The following is a 19,203-nucleotide window of genomic DNA, read 5'->3' on the forward strand; positions in this document are numbered from 1 at the left end:
CACCAACTCGGCATCATCATCATGTTTTATCACTAAGTTGTCCTCAAGTGCCACATCCAGACATCTTTTGAACACTTTCAGTGAGGCAGAACATCATGTGGTGAAACCTTCGAGAAATTAATAGCTTGGATTGAATAGATTAGATTAAAGAAATTCAGAGCTTGTGGAATGAAGGGTGTCTGCTAATGCTGGACGTGTCTCTCAGCTTCACAGTCTGCTTCATGGATTCCTTTTCAAAGTATCCTGTCAATTCATAAAACCACTATGCTGAACCTAATCTACACATATGATTATTTCATAAATTAATATAAATTTATATTGCTACAGTAGTTTTAGATCCAGAAAAAAAAAAAAAAAAGAGAGAGAGAGAGAGAGAGAGAGAGAGAATGAGATTTCTTCACATTCCATTGCTTTAAAACCCAAGCCTAAGCCCGCAGGATTGGAAGCTTCTCACACCAAGATAATCACCTAAAAGAATGGAAAAGTAGTTTTCTAGGAAGTAACAATGAAATAGACTGTTTCGTGCATTTCAACAATTTCAAAGAAAAAAAAAGTCGTTGACATTTAAAAGTCAATATGGAAAGCATTAATAGAATGGAACTTACTAATCTAATTAGCTTGTTAACACAAACTTAACGCTGGATGAAATATAAATAAAGTGTACAAGTGAGTGGCTTTCCAAAAGGGTCTGACCTAGCGCCACCAGCCTGATGTGGCAGCTGCACACTGAATTACAGCAGGCATGGGGCAGAATCCTTTCAGGAAAGCATCTTTTTTGCTGTTACGTAAACTGAGGGCAGCCTGAGAGCAGGAGAGAATAAAGCGTGTACAAGATACCACCCTGCAAAAGTGCATCAGCAAAGTAAGACATCACTGAGTAAGACAGAGGAAGAATTACCATTTCTATGATATATTTCTGCAGCCCAAAGGTGCTACAGCATTTTTAAAAATAGCATTCAGACTTAATCTTGCACAAGAAACTTGTCTGGAACCGAACGTGAGAAGAATCCAAATTCCAAAATGCTTTGATTCCACAGACCCACACCTGAAGGTGCTGTGAAGTACTCAAACACAGGAAGAAAACTGCAAGGGGCATCATCTACTGATTTCATGGCATCAGGAAAACTCTTCTCTCGTGTTAGGTGAAGCCTGATACACAACATTTCACCTCCTGAAGGTGTCATTTTCCCAATTACAGCAACAGAAACCGGAAACCAAACACTGGGTGAACATTGCAGAGTGGACAAACGAAAATGTGATTATTGGACGAGCATTAGGCAGCATCTGCTACACTCAGCGCACCACAAATGAGTTTTGGAGGGGAGGGAGGGGGAAAGTGACCCTGAGATAATGATCTCTCTCACCCTCAAAACATTTTCTGCAACAATTAGCAGGGTGTGTTTTTCTTACCCTTCGCAAAATTGTGCAGCTGAGCTGCCTCAAAAACTCAGGGCTGCATCTCCACCTGGCACAAAGCCTCTGCAGCTCGGTGGAGCTACCTGAGCAAAACCCATCAGGGGAAACAAACTCCACCTGCAAAGGCAGGACAGCCAAGGGAGAGTGGAGCCCTCTCCAGCTCTGCAGGTGATCTGGGGACAGGACATGTCCTCTGGGGAGTGCAGGGCTGCCAGAGGCAAAAAAAAAAAAAAAAAAAAAAAAGCCTTCAAAGGCTGCAGCTTGCTTTGGTCAGGGAAATGGCTTTCTGTGCATGGCTCGCTGGGCCTTTGTGTTTGATTAACAGATTATGCTCTGAGGCAGTGTCTGGGAATGGGCTCGGCCGTGGCACCAGGACTCTGGTGCTGCTGAGGGAGCACATCCATTGCTTCCGAGGCATTTACCAGCCTCCGCTGCCCTGCCGGGCTTCCACACCTGGCTACTTACAGCAGCCCAGACTTGGTTACACAGTGTGTGAGCTGATTTATCCCCTTCCTTGGCTGCTGGAGATGAAACAAGAGGAAAGCACTTCATCAAATGCAGAACAGCTATGAACAGCTAATATGAAAATAGCAAGTGCAGCCCTGGTACCGAGCGAAGGAGTCAGCAAAGTGGGCTGGATTAATGCCCTGGCACAGTGTGCTGGCCAGGACCAGCCAAGAGAAGAGACAGTTCTAATTACTCACATTCAAGGAGTTCCGACTCAAAAGCAGGAGTGCTATTTAATGTGCTCCTCCCTGCTAAGTGCAGACAGAGCAGCCTACCCATGCAATATTTAAAAGGATCAGGAATGCTGTGAGACCTATTTTAACAGGATCTGGCTTTCCTACCGTCTTACTGCTGCTGTGCTCCCAACCAGCTCAGAGCCCAGGAAACACATCCACATCAGCCTGGAGCAGGACCTGCCTGGAGGATGACCCAGACATCTAACCCCTTACAAAAACGGGTTATGAGCAAACAAACCTGCCCTCAGCCTGAAAACTACAGGCCAAGGAGAGATTTCATGCTGAGCTTGTTGTAGCTGTAAACATATATCCCACCGAAAAAGATCTAAAAAGAGTGCTCCAGGAAGAAAAAGCAGCTAATTTTAATTAATGGATAACATGATTAAATAAAAGATACATTTACTGGCCATGAATAAAATCTGGAAAGTTTTCTCACTAAGACAGTGGAGAGAATCTGAAGGGATAAACACTTAGGTATTTTTTTCACGAAGAAACTAGATCATTCTCTTGAAAGGGTTCCTATAGGCTGTGATAGCAGGTGACTAAATTCACTCAGAAATGCCAGTTCTTTGTCAGATGAAATATCACCACTTCAGTGATTCAGCTGGGAACACATCCTCAAATATTTGCAGTGTATGCAGGGGAGACACAATAAAAAAGAGGGTTCCTGCCAAGCAGTAACAAATCCTGCCAGGATGGCCTAAATCTGTTGCCAAGTCAGATTTACCCTTCAAATTCAAACATGAGAACTGCATCTGTAACTTACTCTGCTTGCACTTCCTTTGCTGCTGAGCCTGAGAGGGAAGGTCAGACAACAGCCTCAAGAGAAGAAGCAATCAATGCTCCTGCATGGAAGGTGGCTTATTTTTAGCATCTGCAAGATCAAAATGCTAAAGAATTGGCCTGGAATTCTGCCTTGAGTCTGAGGGGTTAAGTGATGAGACTGGTGTTTACAAAATCTTGGTAAATAACCAAAGCTTTGTGCCCTAAATATTCAGAGTAGGAAGTACATGAAGAACAAACAAATAAGCAAATGGGCATAATGGCTCTCTCTCACAAATACAGAGCCCTGGAGGAATTAATTTACCAGGTAGATATCACAGAAATAGGGACTGGATTTATTGAAGCTCAAGGAGAAAAGCATAATGTTTTTTTCATTTTTTTTTTTACCACAACAGTCCTATATTTATACTAATTCAACAGTTAACATTAATAATTTTAAGCAAAACTTTACTATAATCTCAGACAAGCCTGTGCAAGACTTGCACTGAATGCACTGACTTAGAGAGTCTTTGTCTTAAAGAACTAATTGCCTCTTAGGGCAGAGCAGTCCCAGCAGGGTGCACACTACTGCTCAGTTTTCTCAGGGTATTTTATTCACTTTGCTTCACTTTAAAGAGACGTGGGAGTGTATTTGTGAAGGGAGCTACTCTTCCATTGTCTTACAGCCACCTCAAGCATTAATTACAGTAGTTTACAGTTAAGATAGACTAATATACGCCCCACAGTAAGTCATATGTTCTTGCAAAGTCATTATTTTGAGCATTAATGTCTATTTATGATGATTAGTGTTAGCTGGCTTTATCCCTGACTTAGCAATCAGTTTAGAAGGACAGTTGAACATTTCTGTAGCTTTAAGCATTTAAACTCTATTTGTATTAGACAATTTTATTTTTTGTTAGTTATTGAACTGCCCTGCTACTCAATTTAACAGTTTAATCAGAAGTTCTAAGCGTCCTGCCAAGCAGAGGCCTGAAAGGGGAGCAATCGGCAACTTTGTTAGATCTTAGTCAGCAGCAGGATTTGGAAAGCATTCATCTTTTGTCAAAGCCTGAGGGAATCAGGGAATGCAACTGTCAGCCTGTTCCGCGCTTTCTGAGAAGGCTCCTGAAATATCTTCAGCCTCCCTCCCTGCCCAGGGTGAGAGCTGAGAGTCGCTCTCTGTTAACTGCCCCTGTCCCAAGGAGGAGAAAAGAGACAGGAAAGTCAAAGCAGCCTCCTTTCCAAGCAAACCAAAATCAACAGGCTGGCCCTATGGAAACCCACTGTCATCCCTCCTTTCAATCCCCTTTGTAAGCACTGCAGCAGCTCCTCCTTCTCTGAGGGAAGGGTACAATATACCAAGGGTCAGAGTTTGTGGGTGTCCTCTTGTCCCCTGGTCCAGGGACACCAGGTGCTTCCCTACGAGTGGCCACGTCTCCTTCCACGACCAGGGAAGATGACAGGATGCCCTGACCTCTGCAGGGAGTGTGTGGCAGAGAAGACACTTGTTTGGTATATGGAGCATGATTCCAGTCTGTAACACAGAGACAGGTGTGGGAGACCTTCTCCAAGACAAGTTACCTTGGTAGGTTTCCTTTTTCTCTCCCCAGTCTTCAGATGTCCCCCGGAACTTCTGGAATAAATAAACTGACTTATCTAAAGCATCCCGTCAGACACTAAAGGTTCCTGTTCCCTACTAATCACACTCCAGGCACAGATGGGAAGACAATTGCTATAGTTACCTCACTACCAAAAATATCTACCAACAAAAGCAGGCCACATAAGTAAACTGAGATAATACACAAGAGTAAAGGTTCTAGAGAATTTTCCCTGACTCCATTTATTGAAAAAGCTGCAGGATCCTCCTAAAGAGGACCGAGTGGCCGGAACAAAGAACCTCACAAACATTTTTGAAGCAACAAGTTCTTTTTCATAAACTGCTTGAAGCAGCTAAAATAATGATCTTGCATAATGAGAAATGAACAATTAGAAACTTCTAGTACCACAGGGAGCCTATTGTCTCATTAAAGTGTTCTGGAATTTCTCTGACATTTAGAAACAAACTGGACAGATTTCCCACTTGCTGAAAGTGGGGAAGGGCATTCTATCTATTAAAGCAACAGCACAAAAATAACTCTTGCTATAGCAGCTTCAGTGCCAGTTTTCTGTTCATTAACAAAGATCTTTGTGAGAATGATGTGTTCAATTCAAACTGTCAGATTTTTCAAAGGATTAACAGACAGATTATCAGAGTAGCACAGACCCCTCTGAAATCTTTATGTCTGCTTAGAAGAAAAAAAAAAAATCCATGCATCTTCAGAGTGGTATTTTACCTGGAAAACCTAAATTTCCAATCCTTGCTCTCTGTGCTCTTCCCTTACAAGAAACAAGGGTCTGTGTGAGGCCCTCTCCCCTGGGACAGCGATCAGTCTCCTGGCCTGCAGGCTGGCAAGCCCTGTCCCCCTCTTACTTACAGTCCCCCCACATCCCACACAGCCCTCCATCCCTTACTGGCCAGCCTGGCTGCTCTTCCTGCCTGGCTGATCTTTCCCTTGGAAACTCTGGTTTGTTCAACTACTTTAGCAAGTGATGGATCTGATTTCTCCTCATTCTCCTGGCAGCCAAGCAGGATCCATCCTTCCTTCAGCTTCTCTCAGAGGAGGTTTTGAGCAGCCACAGCAGAGGACCAGCCAAAAGCTGTCCACTGAACAGCTGGGATGAGAGAGGAAGCCAGCAGCTCCTTCCAGGAACAGCCCAGCACAGAGGCTGGGCACTAGAGCAGAAGATCTGTGAGAACTGGCATTAACAGAGCATTACCAGTCCTTCAGGAAAAGAAGGAGGAAATAACAGACGTGAGGTCAGAAAGAGAAAGAAACACAGAAATCCGAAAAAGGAGGAGGAGTTCAACTTCTCTAGACACACAGGTAGTTGCAGGGATTGCTTTGGGGCTAATTCTGTATGCTCAGCCCACACAGGGTCTGTGCAGTGCCAGGTGGGCAAATGACCTTAGAGCTAGAGCTGAGACTTAGATTCCTGTAGAATATTCCCCTGAATGTGTGGCCTCATGCTGCTTTAGCAGCCCTGAATTCCACACGAAGAGATTTAACCCTACAGAACAATAGTCAGCCATAACCCTCTGGGCCAGAGCATAATGCGATTATAAATTCCATTCATTTACACGAGTATTCCAACAGGACCGGCCCTTCACTGCCAGTGGGATTATGGTTAGCTAAAAATACCTTGTACAGGGAACTCATGAATTTATTCCTTTGATTACAGCCTTCATTTATATGAGAACCTGAAAGAAGGGCTAAGGGCACAGAATTAAGGATGGTGTGTTTGGGGCTGCCCATCAGACCCCAGTAAAAAACAGAACATTAATTTAGCATAAATAAGGCATAACAAGAACACAGAAAAGGTACTCCAGTTTCAAAGGCTGCTATCTGCTAAAGGTCCCAGCTCATAAAATCTGTCTTATGAAAAAGGACTGCATAATTTCAAATGTAAACAAACTCCCCAGTCAATATTGTAATATTTTGCACAAAACTTTAATACTTTCCAAAGAATAGAGATTTTCCTAAAAGATACTTCAAGGAACCGGTAACACAAAATGCTAACTCTTTATTTCACTGGTGTGGCCTGGTATTCCCACAAATTCATCCTTTGCCTGTGCAACACAATGCCTCCTCAGGAATGTTCCAAACTACAACATGCAGCAGCCACCACTGGCTACAATTTCCAATTTGTACCTTTTCCTCAGGGTTCACATGAGAACTTTTCACTGCTTTCAATTCCTCTACAACAAAGGGGAAAAGAAAATCTTTCACTGTGAAAGCATCACACACACTCACACATCATATGTGCAGGAGTATTCCAAGAGGGACATTTACTATAAAGAGGATTATGGTTACCTACAAATACCTTTTGCAGGGAGCTTAGTTATTCCTTTCATTACACCCTTCTTCAACATAGTAATACAACATGTGTAAGTTCAGGAATGCAGTATTTGGGACAACACTAGATCTGCTGACAACCAGTTAGGGTTTCTTCATAGAGTTTAGGGCCATAACATTTTAATTTCACCAAAGGCTCCTGCCAACCATTCACATCAGCCTTTTGAAGGGAAAACGGATGCAGTTCCTCCCAGTGCAATCCCCACACATAGGAATATCAGATCAAACTGCAGGTTCTGGCTCCTTTCAGGAATCAAGAGGCATCAGTTACTCAGTGACAGGAAAGGAAGAAAAGATCCAACTTACCACCCCACCTCCTGCCGAGTGAACCAGCACAGACATGCCTTCTCTCAGGTTAGCAACCTCAAAGAGCATCATGTAGGCAGTTACAAAGTTCATGGGAAATGCAGCAGCTTCGGAAAAATTCATGTCATCTGGGATCTTGTAGACAAATTCTACTGGGGTACACACCACTTCAGCCCAGGCATTGTAGTTTACAAAAGCCATGACTCTGTCTCCAATCTATGAACAAGGAAGAAAACAACACTGAAGATCTGACTGCAGTTGAGACTGTAGAGAGCAACTTGTGAGACCTGCAGGTCTCCTGTTCAAGGTGTGGGTCACTGGCTGACTGTGAGGAAAATGGGGCTCCACATCTTTGGCAAAATAGCATGCTGCTCAGTTTTTACTATTTTTAATGTTAACAAAAATAACCCAAAGAAGTTAAAGCCACTTCTTCTCTCTTCCCCGCCCCCCCCACTCTTCTCTGATTGAGCAGTCTTCTATCATCACCAATACAGATCTTCTTTTGCTAGCAGAGCTCCCAAATAACAAACATAAACAATAGGAACAGCTATTTTTACTAATAACCAAGAATTTTGCTAATGAGCAAGAAATGAGGGAAAAAGGTTGTAATTATATTGATGAGAAACATGGAATAATTTTCACTTTGTTTTCTCAGTCCTCGCACTAATTTAGAGCTACTTTTCCTCTCTGTGGATTGAGAGGGAAGGGCCTTGTGCTCGGGTAGATGGAGCACATGAAAGGGTTGCAAAAGCTCTCATTCAGAAGATAACACCATCTGTACCCACTCTCTATTTTTATCATCTTATAAACTGATTGTACCAAGATATATCCATGACTGTAATTTCCACAGCCATGTGTCAGAGCAGAATTTGGTTCTACAACTTCAAATAAGCCACCTTAAACATCAAAAATATACCTTTGGATTTTAAGGCACTGTTAAATCTGCCAAGTGAATTTGACAGGATTTAAAGGAGCAATGAAACATTATCTTTCAATGGAACATTTCTCTGCTCAGTTTCTTCTGAAAATATATGGTAGTGAAAGAGTAATTCACTATGGAGAAAAAAAAAAAGGCTTTTTGTAAATATTAGATACAGTTGGCTGCTCCTAGGAACCTTTCAGAGGTCCAGGCACATCAAGCTCATATGTTTGTGCATGGCCTTCATTGCAGCTTCAGGTTTTTAAATCAAGAGATATTGACTCTTCTCAGATGGACAAGAGTAAAAACAAGGCACAGCAAACTTGGAAAGCAACACTCACCTTAAAGCAGAAATTGGGCTGCTGGTCTACAAGGGACAGCCACAGTGAGCAAATGTTTGGCCAGTGTGTATGAAAATCTTCACAGGCACAACTTTTACAAATTCTCAATAACTGCTCACCACTAGCAATCCCACAGCATCTTTTACCTTGCCTCAGACCCTTTTCCTTTCTATAATACACCAACCAAAACAACCTCCTTAACCATGAAAGGAGCTCTGCAATGGAGCCACAGGATAAGACAGACATAGCATCAAACTCCAGGCCTTCGTGTTTTAACTAAAACTTACAGCAGCTGTCCCTCTAAAATACCTTTGCTTATCTGCCTGATACTCTCTTACATTCTACCAATGCCCTCTAATGCTTTAGAAACTACAGGTATGGAGTAAAGCACAACACTTTTGCCCCCAGGCAAACATTTACAGCACAAGCACATTTTGGTCTCTTGAGTCATCACTTTTGCTTTGGGATACTGCAGGTTTGCCCAAAGCTAAGGTGCTGCTGACAGTTCTGAAGGGTTTGTCTCTTTTAGAATGAGAATGCTGAAACAGAGCTGTCATTCCAATTTCACTGAAATGCCTCCTCCTTTTGAAAAACATTCAAATTAACAATGCCTCACTAGTAATCACTCTGTGGTTCCCTTTAGCTCTTAGAGAAGCATCTAAAATAGAAAGTCTGCTAGGATTAATTAGTGCAGGTGTTAATATGCCATATATCTTTGCCATAAATCATAAATGATTACCAAAAAGAATGCAGAGAAGTCCCTCTTGGTGACTCCCAAGGGATTTCTTGGTAATATTAAATATCACATTTTACCACAGACACTATTCAGAGCCTAGTCAGATTAGACCTCACTTCCTGAGAATCATCCCCACAACTGGAGAGAGATCAGGCCTGATACAGCTGTCATCATCAGAAGGCAGCCTTTTCTTTTAATGGCAGAAGGAATAGGCATTACATCTATTTTAGGAGGCCTTGAACTGGAAGAGAGATCTACCCAGGGAAAGGAGGTCAAAGATATAGGGTGCAATCTTTGCTGTTACTGTGGACAGAGGTAACAACATATGCCAAGGAGACACCAAGCATCTGGTGTGCCCCCACTCTCTGCAAGAATTCCATAAAAGAAACCAACAGAACGTTCTTCCATCATCCTCAAGGCATGTTCTCCTGCTGATGGATTCATACCCATGCACAGCTGTCTCTCTGAGTGTGGACCCTTTTCTAAATCAAACACCACCATGGCTATGAAGGTTATATGCAAAAATATAAAATACTACAGCTTGTTTCAATTACAGGGAGTACACCAGTGCACAAACGTGCTCCACCGTCAGAACAAAGGTGTCACTTTAAATAGAGACACAGTATATTCAGTCAGGTGCAGTGTTATTCAAACATGCACCATATGCTGCAGCCTCATGATGCCCTTTAAAAAAAGCAAGAACTTTAAAAATGAGAGTGCTGATCTGGAGTAGAGGCTTTCTAGACTCCTTTCAGAGAATATTCTTCGATACGGAGCTACAAAGTACAGAAGCTAGAGCAGAACCACTGAAGTAGCAAAGGTTTTCAAACAGCAAAATTATCATTCAGTTGTTTTCTGTAACAAAATCCATTGAAAGATTTCAACTTGTTTCAAGGCAGAGATGGGGCAGGAAGGGAACTAACACAAATCCCCTAAGAAGACCTCATCACTGAAAATATAGTTGAAACAAAACTGGGCACTGCCTTCATTCAACTCACAAATTTTAGCTGTTTGAGAAAAAATTTGTCTTTAGATAAAAATGTTTATATCTTCTTAAGATCAAAGTATAATAACAATTCAGAAAATTTGATTACCTCTTGACATGACTGACTCTCCAAATAACTAAGATAGGATTGACATGTATTAACTCAGGATTTATTTCCAAAATTTTCAACCTACTTAGGCAATATAAAGCAAGTTTGCAGTGAATATAGATGTTTAATATCAATAATGGGATAGGAGGCAGGACAAAATGCTGCTTATATGCAATAAGAGATACCAAAGAGTCCATAACCACTTATGAAAGCTTTATTTTATACATCAACTATTTGTCATTTATCACAACCTCTCAGGTGAAACAGATGCTCTTCCTGAGCAATCAGACTAAGTCCTATATCCAGAATCAGGATCCTAATTTAATCTGCACCTCATTAATGCACACAGTTTTAAGAAGCAATGCCTACTGTAAACAGGGCTCTGTTAACTCAAGATCAAAATCTGGAACCAGAGTCAGCAGCACCTGGACTTTGAGGGAAAGAGCAGTGATGGCAGGAAACATGGCCAAGAAAAGAAACTTAACAAGTTAACCTAATTTCTTTCATTTTATTGAAGGACATCACTCATGCTTTCCAGTTCCTATTTAGCCATCAGGATGCGCACATGGCATAAGTGACTTCTCAGGAAGGATTTGAAGGAGATGACAGTGGTGGATTCAGAAACTAATTCAAGAGGTCATTCTCACGCTTGGGAAGCAGCAAGGAAAAATTTGACCTTTTAAATCTCAATAGGGTGGTGAAGGCTGCTGTCACTGGCAAAGCAGAAGGGATTAGGAACTGGTGATTATTTGCATGAGACTTAAAACTCTCACTTTGAAAAGAAAAAGATATTACCTCAAATCCTTTCACGCTGTCTCCAAGAGCTTCTACAATTCCAGAACATTCAAACCCGGGAACAAGCGGCGTCTTAGGAGGGTTGTCGATATTCCCCTGTCGCACCATCAAATCAATAAAGTTCAAACCACTGTAAAACACAGGGAAAAATAAAATCAAGACTATTACCACCGATCAGAGTAGAGGAGGAAAGCTTGACTGCAGTGATGGGACAGCCAGAAAACTCCAGGGCAGCATTAAAAATCTGGGCTCTGCAGGGTAAGAGCGACCCAGCAGACATTCCCACTGGTGGGATGCTGAGCCTTGGGCAGAGGGTGCACGTGCCAGGACACCAGAGCTGCCAGCAGCCCCGAGCTGACCAGGCTGCTCAGCAGTCATACAGGGCATTTCAGAACTCAGTACAGTGAAACACTGTAATTTTGACAAATGCATTACTAGGTGGCAAGTAAAGCCAGGTCAACTTAAGAAGAAAACCCCAAGCCTCACACATTATAGTTATTTTGGGCTAGGAGCTACATGATCTAACTGTCCTAACCTTTGATGTGACCCCAGGAATGCATCTTGTGTTTGTCTCAGGCATGAGTCCAAACTCTGGCATGAACTTACTAAGTGCCAGATAGGCTTTTGTTTTAAAACTGTTCCTTCCTGGATCATGTCTGTACATTTTTTCAAAAGTTATTAGGTCTTTGAAGTCCTCAGGTTTGCTGCTCAGAGAAAAAAATACATGTCTTTCCCCACAGTCTCAGCTTTGAAAAAATCCTAAAGCAGTTCTGCATTATCTTTTGTATGCTATCCAATTTTATTAAGGAAAATTTTGTGGTTTTCTGGGCAGCCACCACCACCACCACCACAAAAAAAGAAAAAAAAAAAAAAAAAGAAAAAAAAAAAAAAGGCACCACTTATCTACTACGTGCATATATTGATTACTGGCCTTAATGCCATAGTTAAAACTTTAAAACTCCTAACTAGCTGAAATACACTTCAGCATTAATCCATTATTCCAAAACACAGCCCCGTTTTTATGGTCAGCCAAGCACGCAGCCAGTCCTACTCACACATGAGATACCAGCAACTGCCTGGATACGTCACATTACTGATGGGCACAAGGATTTATTAGATGCGGCCTTAGTCAGATACTAATCAAGACACAGACTGAACAGACCCAACAAATTAACAGACAGAGTAGACACACAGCCCTAGCATGATGAGAGCATGGCATTCATGGGATGTAGGTCACTGGGGAGGGGGAAGGAAAGCCCACCAAATGTAAGCGTTCAGAATTGTGGTGGAGGGTTTAAGAGCAACCTGAACCCGCAACTTTCACCAGGCTCATACACAAAGCTTATAACATCAACCCTATGGAAGGTTAGGAGGGGTTTTCACACAGTTATGTTGGAAAATTTGAAATTATTTTGGAAAGGTCACTTATCCAGTGGGTAAGACCACCTCCTACATTGCCACTGTGACGTTGATAATGAAAGAGGAATTCCAAATAACAAAATGCCTGCAAGGCAGCCATTGTTTGGGGGAAAGGAACAAACAGACAAAAACTTCAAAACAAACCACAAACCCCACAGCACTGATAGTGGCAACCACTGTCTGTGTACGTTAACTTCAGCAAGGATCTTTTAAATGCATCTTTCCACACTGCAAGTGTTTTACAAAAAGTTAACTTTTCCCCACATTCCTGCAAGGAAAGACAGCTGGAGGCAGGACTGTGGTGTGGTAATCTGGGCAGGAACACACCCCTGGTGTCGTAACAAGCAGGCAGGAAGGAGACAGGTGGATATGCAAAGGCCATGGCTCTTTGCTGATGAAAATGAACACAAATAGATTACTTCTCGTGAAATAAATTGTCAGAAAGTTTCTGAGAAGGCACATGTTCAGTTCTGCATCTAATGACATAATACTGGCAGTTCAGTTCTGTCCTAGTTCCATTTCTTTTTCATCTGTTTTTTCCCCAAAGGGGGATAAAGGGCAGCAAAATTATATTCAGAGTTCATCTCTATTACAATGAACTTACAAGGCCTCACACCAGAAGAGGTGTGAAAAGGGAGGAAAAAACACTACACAAGGTAAACAATAAGTCACGTGTTCCTAACATTTTAGTTACTAATTGAAACATGGAGTGTTGACCAGGCTTTCTAATAATTTCTAGTCACTTTATAGAGAGTTTCTTCATTCACTTTTGTGTCTTATATTCTCACAAGTTGTAGCATCCCTGCTACTCTCATACATACAGCATTTTTTTTCTATTCTTCTCCGCTTTCAAGGAAGGACAGAAGTTTTATTTTACCTGAGAAATTTGAAGACCAGGAGATCTGAAAGCATGATTATGGTGTATTGGTCAACTCAGCCATTTTTTTTCCTTAGAATAACCAGGAGGGCCTAAAGATGGAGGGCAAGTTTCATAACTGCACCCAAAACACCCAGCACTTTCATTGGGATTCAATCAACAGCAGACTCAGGAAAAGTTTGGCTGCACAGAACATCACAAAAAAAGATGTCTCACGAAGAGTGGTGGGTTTAGAGATTAAACACAATTTATTTCTTGTACCAGTGCAAACCAGCATAGCCTGTTCTGGTGTGCAGCCAGAGAAGGTGACTCCTGAACTTTAAGTAAGGGAATATGCAGAGGGAGAAATGTAAATGCAAAGCAGTCCAGTGACAAACAGTACGCAGCATGTTTTTAATCCGAAATCAAGAGCTGGATGCAAATGAAGATAGGGAAGGATATGAATTACCAAGATCAATACATTGGCATTGGGGTTCTGCAGGAACCTCCCTGTGACAGAGCAGACTGGATTAACTGCGCATTACTGGAGGCAGAGTTTATCAAACATGGAGTTATTCTTGAATCTGAATCTGACTTTCCAGTCTGCAATGTTCTATCTCAACACCAGGTCTTTTTGAGGGCCTTGAATATTATTCTCTATACTTGTGGTTTAGTTTGCTGCATTTTTATCTCCCTTTTCTTAACTGTGGAAAGCAACAGTCAACTTGCTTTTCCTTGTTCCATCCCACACACTTGAGGATGCCTAGTACCTTCCATTGCAAAATCCCAAATGATGCAGACCACTCCATGACACTTTTGTTTGGAGAGCTGCTGCTTTTGATCTTTCTTCTTTCACTGTAAAACTTCACTGAAACTAATTACTGAAATTAATGAAATGCCACAGAGCAAACAAGAGGACTCCTGAGTTTTGCATTCTTAAAAACCTTCCTCTTAATCCCAGCCAGCAAACCCCCCAACCTTTAAATTTAAAAAAACCCCAACGAAACAAACAAACAAACAAAACCCCCTCAGCCTAACCAAAACAAAACAAAAACCAAACAAAACACACCACCAAAAGCAACCATATCTTTATATAAAGGAAAGGTTTAAAATTATCAGGTCTCATTCTTTTTATGCAGAAACCAACACCACATGAACAAGACTGCCTTTAGGAGCAACACCAGTTCGCTGTCCCCTACTCTGTTACACTTAGGATTTCTTTTATCTGCTCCAGTTTTTTAAAGTGCTGTTATCTCACAGTCACAGTCAGAGGGGTCACTTCTGCCTCGTTCCTCATGACGCACACGTACAGCAGCACAAGGAAGAAATAATTATAAGAGAAAAAAGAACAACAGAGGGAGGTAATTATAGGACACCATTGCTTATTCACACAACCTATCTGAAATACAGCTTCCGTTCATTCCAGCTACTTGTCTCATCTTTTCAACAGTCTGTATCCCAACGTTCTGCTGCCTGCAAATTACAATAGAAACAAATACAGGAGTTTCAACTGCTTCATCATTATCAATCAAAAATTATTTCAGGAAATATGCAGAAGCTGTGACTCAGCTTGGACATTGATGGCTGTTCCATTTCTTAGTCACTGAATGAGGCTAACACATGACTCATCTCAGCTGACACATTTTCAATTGGATCACTGATATTCCAGACTTTCAAAAGCATTATTCATCTGGCTTAGTGCTAATAGCAACATATCCTTCATCTCTTCCATTTCTAGTACCATACTACGAAGTGTATACATACAACTTAATGGGTCTAGATACACAATTCAATTGGTTTTATCCACAGGGAATTGAAAGACCACACAAAACTTGCTCTTCTACTGGTGTATACTATTTATCAAGCATGTGCACATCCTTCTTAAAATAAAGCTTATTTTTCTCTATTAATTTGTTGAGTCAAATAATAATAATCATCACTATCTCTAGTGGTGGTCAACTACAAAACTGATTCAACAGAAAATGTGATTTGTAAGAAGTATTGATGACTGGAGCAACCCATCTTGGGTGTGTTCAGCGCTGCCTGCATCAACATGTGCTCGCTGCCCTGGGCAAAGCCAACCCTTTCTCACTCGCTCTCCCAAGTCCATCATCATCCCAACCAATCCTCTGCATTTACAGGCTTGGATCAAGAGGATCAGCAACTTGCTTTTGCCTTGCCTGGAAGCACACTTTGGTGACCTGGTGCCATTTCAGCCCTAGGGCCATTTCCAGTCAGGAGTGACAAGCAGATGCTGTCCAGCCTGCAGGCTCCTCCGGCACGAAGGGAAGCTCCCAAAACACAGGGGCATTGTGCAACCCGGCTGTTACCTGTGGAGCAGCTGAGCAGGTCTGCTGATTTCAAACAGCACATGTGCAACTCACACAGCTCTACTGACACTGCAGCCCTGCAGAGCAGCTGCAGCTGTGGCTGCACAATTCTATTTTACAGCCAAGTGTTCTTGTGCAGGTAGCTTGCTATTTGTGATACATACGCAGCTACTGGTTTCATGAAAGTGGAATTCATACAGGTACTGGAAAACGCTGTAAACCCCTGAGACATTTAGAGGAATATATCCATGTGCTAATAACATTTTTAGTATTGCATGTTAACTTATGTTATCCCAATGGCTGGGAAAAAAAATCACTCAGGAAATAAGACAGACTGTTCTCAAATGAAAATACAGTCCTGCTTGATAGCAAAATGAGCTACCCAACAGCTACGATGTTACCAGTACTTTCACTCACTTGGCAGAGAATTTCTTGCATTTCCCATTGTGACTAGTAGAGACAGAGAGAGAAAAAAACAACCCAATACCAAATGTGAATGCAAAAAATCCCAGCTCATTATTTATTAGTACTCATGCAGATTGATGGATATCACTACTTTTCATAGGCAACACCTTGGTGGGGGGAATACTTACATGGCTCACAAACTCTATGAGCCCCATTAAGAACAGGATGGAAAGCACAGCATCCATACAGGTCAAGACACTCAGCTACATTAACCTACCAGGATATTCCAAATCTGAAGCAGATCCACTGATACATAACGCAAAACAAGATCACTCCTCCATACCAGTAACATTTTTAACACAAGTTACTTCTAAAGTAAACAGCTTGGCCTTCACCTTGGAATTTATCTTCCAGAAGCACCACATTTTCACATAGCAGAAAAGGACAGCAGAAGATAAATCCTTGCCTAGGCAAAATTAATTCAGTCTTTGGTAAACATCAAGTTGTGCAGTAAGATCCTAATGTGGCTTCTCTCACTCAGAAAAACGAATCCTATTTTCAGGAAGGAACATGTGCACTAAGAAGCAGCAATCTAAGAAGAACAGTCTGCTCTGATTGTCTGGGAATAAAAAAAAAAAAAAAAAAAAAAAGAGAGCCATCTAGGAAAGCTCATTTCAGGATGCTGCCAGACCGTAGCCACTTGTCACCCGGACACGGGGACTAACACTGGGAAGTTATCCCGAGCTCTGGCCACGCTGCCACAGCAGCTCCGATGAAAAAGGATGCTGACTTAAGTAAGTGATTCCCAGGAGAAAAACAACAGCCAGTGACAGAAGGGAAAGAGACAGGTGCTGAGCAACACGCACAATCTGGCATGCACATTTCTTACAGAAACCCAAACCCTGAACACACTTAGGCCAGGCTTTTCCCCCCTTTTCCCCTAGCTGGTAGTGTGAAGCGCCACTGACCATTTTCCTGCCTTGGAGGGCACACAAACCCCGCTGCCCGCCCCGGACCGGGGAGCCCGGAGCCGAGCGCTGAGCCGGGCTCCCGGCGCCGCCGGGGAAGGGAGCGGGCGGCGGCGGCTGCCGGGAGCGGGGCTGCCCCGCGGGGAAGCCACAGGTGAGGGAAGTCGGCGCCAGAGCCGGGGGCTGCGGGGCTCGTCCGGCACGCTCCGAGCGCAGGGATGCCCGAGCGCAGGGATGCCCGAGCGCAGGGCACCCGCGGGACCCCGCACCCCGCCCGGCCCCGCGGGGTCCCGCACCCGCCCGCGCCCCGGGGAAGGACAGGGCGAGGGGCGATACTGGACCAGGCTTTGACGCGGATCTTCAGCTCGCCCTCCTGCGGCTCCGGCATGGCTTTCTTGGACACGCGGAGCTTGTTGAGTCCCCCGAAGGCGGACAGCACCACGGCTCGCATCTCCTTGGCGTCCCCGGCGCGCAGGCTGCCGCCCGCGCCGCCCTCGGCAGCCTCCCTGCCGCCCTCCTTCTCGATCATCTGCTCCGTCTCCTCGGCTCGCTGCGCTCCCTCCTTGGCCATGGCGGGGCTGCGGCGGCTCCCGCGGTGCCGCCGTGCGAGGCCGGTGCCGCCGTGTGGAATGGCCGCGGAGCCGCCGGGGCCCGCCCGCCGCACTGCACCGGCTGCGCAGCGCCCTCCGCCCCGCGCCGCCCCCGCGGCGCCCCGCGCCCGCCGGCCCGGGCAGCGCCCGCAGCGGCCCCCGCCGCCGAGTCACAGAAGCAGGCCGCTTGAAAGGACCTCTGAGATCACACAGTCCAGCCTTGTGACCCGTCCCCACCTTGTCATCCAGACCGTGGCACTGAGAGCCACGTCCAGTCCCTTAAACACCTCCAGGGGTGGGGACTCCACTACCTCCCCGGTCGGTCCATCCCAGTGTCTAATCATCTTTCTGTGAAGAAATTCTTCCGAATGTCCAACCTCAACTTCCCCCGGTGCAGCTTTAGTAAGTCCTGTCACTTGTTACCTGGGAGAAGAGCCCGATCCCCACCTGGCTCCACCCTCCTTCCAGGTAATTGTAGAGAGGGATAAGGTCACCCCTGAGTCTCTTCTTCTCCAGGCTGAACAGCCCCACTGTCGCCTTAGGCCAGCACAGAGCCTGAAGCTCGCTGAGCTGAGTGTGAGGCCAGGCTGTGTGACTGGACCAGCCACCCTCTGTGCCCCAGAGCTCATGGCACAGTGGATTAAATCTCCCCTCGAGATGCCCAGCTCTAGATCCTCACTGGGGAGCCCAGTGTGCAGAGTCACACCCTCCCTGTTCCTTGTCCTGAAGCTCTTCTCGGGGCTGGGTGAGCACTCTTAGCACCAGAAGAACCGTGCAGGAGGGCAGCTGCCTCACGACCGACACACACCTTTGCAGCAGGAAACACAAGCTTGAGACCCTGCTGCAGGGCACTTTTAAGCCTTTATGCAACAGATCTTTACCTGGTGATCAGTGCTAGTCTTTGCTGGTTCCTGTGGGGAGCTAAATGCTTTAATATGAGCATAAGGGAGTGCAGAAAGGCACCACCCACCAGAGCTCCCTGGGACTGTCCTGGTTTGGGTCCCTAAGGAGGCTCAGGCATCAGCCACTTAGCTCTGTGTTAATGAGGGTCAGTGCCTGCAGCCTCCCCTGGGGCAGCTGAGCGTGGATTTTGGGGGATCACTAATTGTGGTTCTATGGATGTTGATGGAGCATCTGTTGAGTTCAGTACTAGATCCCTGAGCCAGTTTGTGGATGGCCCCACAGCTGGAGTAAATCAGCCTAAAATGACGCATGTATTCATGGAGTTCCAAAACTCATTGCAGCGTGCTGTGTGTATGGCAAGTGGTCCTGCTGACCTCCCTGTGGGTACAGTTCTTCCATCAAACCACCCCCACCTGCAGCAACTGAGCTCTTAAGAAGCTTCAGGTGCTCTCTGCCATCAGTTGGGGATTGACCACCCTGTCTTTAGGCTGTGGAGTTGTAGTGGTCCGAGTTCATCAATACTCCTTAATTTCACAGTGCACATTTATTTCATCTTGGGTTATGTATTCAGTGTTCAAGTATTTGAAGAAGACAAAACCGTTGGAAACAGCTGTAACAAGTAATGGGGTAAAAGCATTTTCATTAACAGTAGCAAAGTAAGACAGTG

General features: G+C 44.2%; 1 protein-coding gene across 3 annotated transcripts in view; it reads right to left on the reverse strand.

The window, feature by feature from the left end:
- Positions 1-18,620, reverse strand: part of VAT1L (vesicle amine transport 1 like) — a 56,546-nt gene extending 37,926 nt beyond the window's left edge. Inside the window, exons 1-3 of one of the 3 annotated variants that reach the window (XM_066194847.1) lie at positions 18,515-18,620; positions 11,066-11,195; positions 7,181-7,396 (exon numbers count right to left, since the gene is read on the reverse strand). In XM_066194847.1, coding sequence (XP_066050944.1) covers positions 7,181-7,396; positions 11,066-11,195; positions 18,515-18,576 — 408 coding nt within the window. In that variant the 5' untranslated portion in view covers positions 18,577-18,620. Of the gene's footprint in view, positions 1-7,180; positions 7,397-11,065; positions 11,196-17,384; positions 17,694-17,870; positions 17,894-18,514 lie in introns of those variants that run through there. The other 2 variants (XM_066194846.1, XM_066194845.1) reach the window with 2 other exon arrangements.
- Positions 18,621-19,203: the final 583 nt, after the last annotated feature.

This window comes from Chamaea fasciata, unplaced genomic scaffold (assembly GCF_029207755.1).
Source record: "Chamaea fasciata isolate MVZ Bird 193981 ecotype frontalis unplaced genomic scaffold, bChaFas1.0.hap1 SCAF_12, whole genome shotgun sequence".
Taxonomy (NCBI): domain Eukaryota; kingdom Metazoa; phylum Chordata; class Aves; order Passeriformes; family Sylviidae; genus Chamaea; species Chamaea fasciata.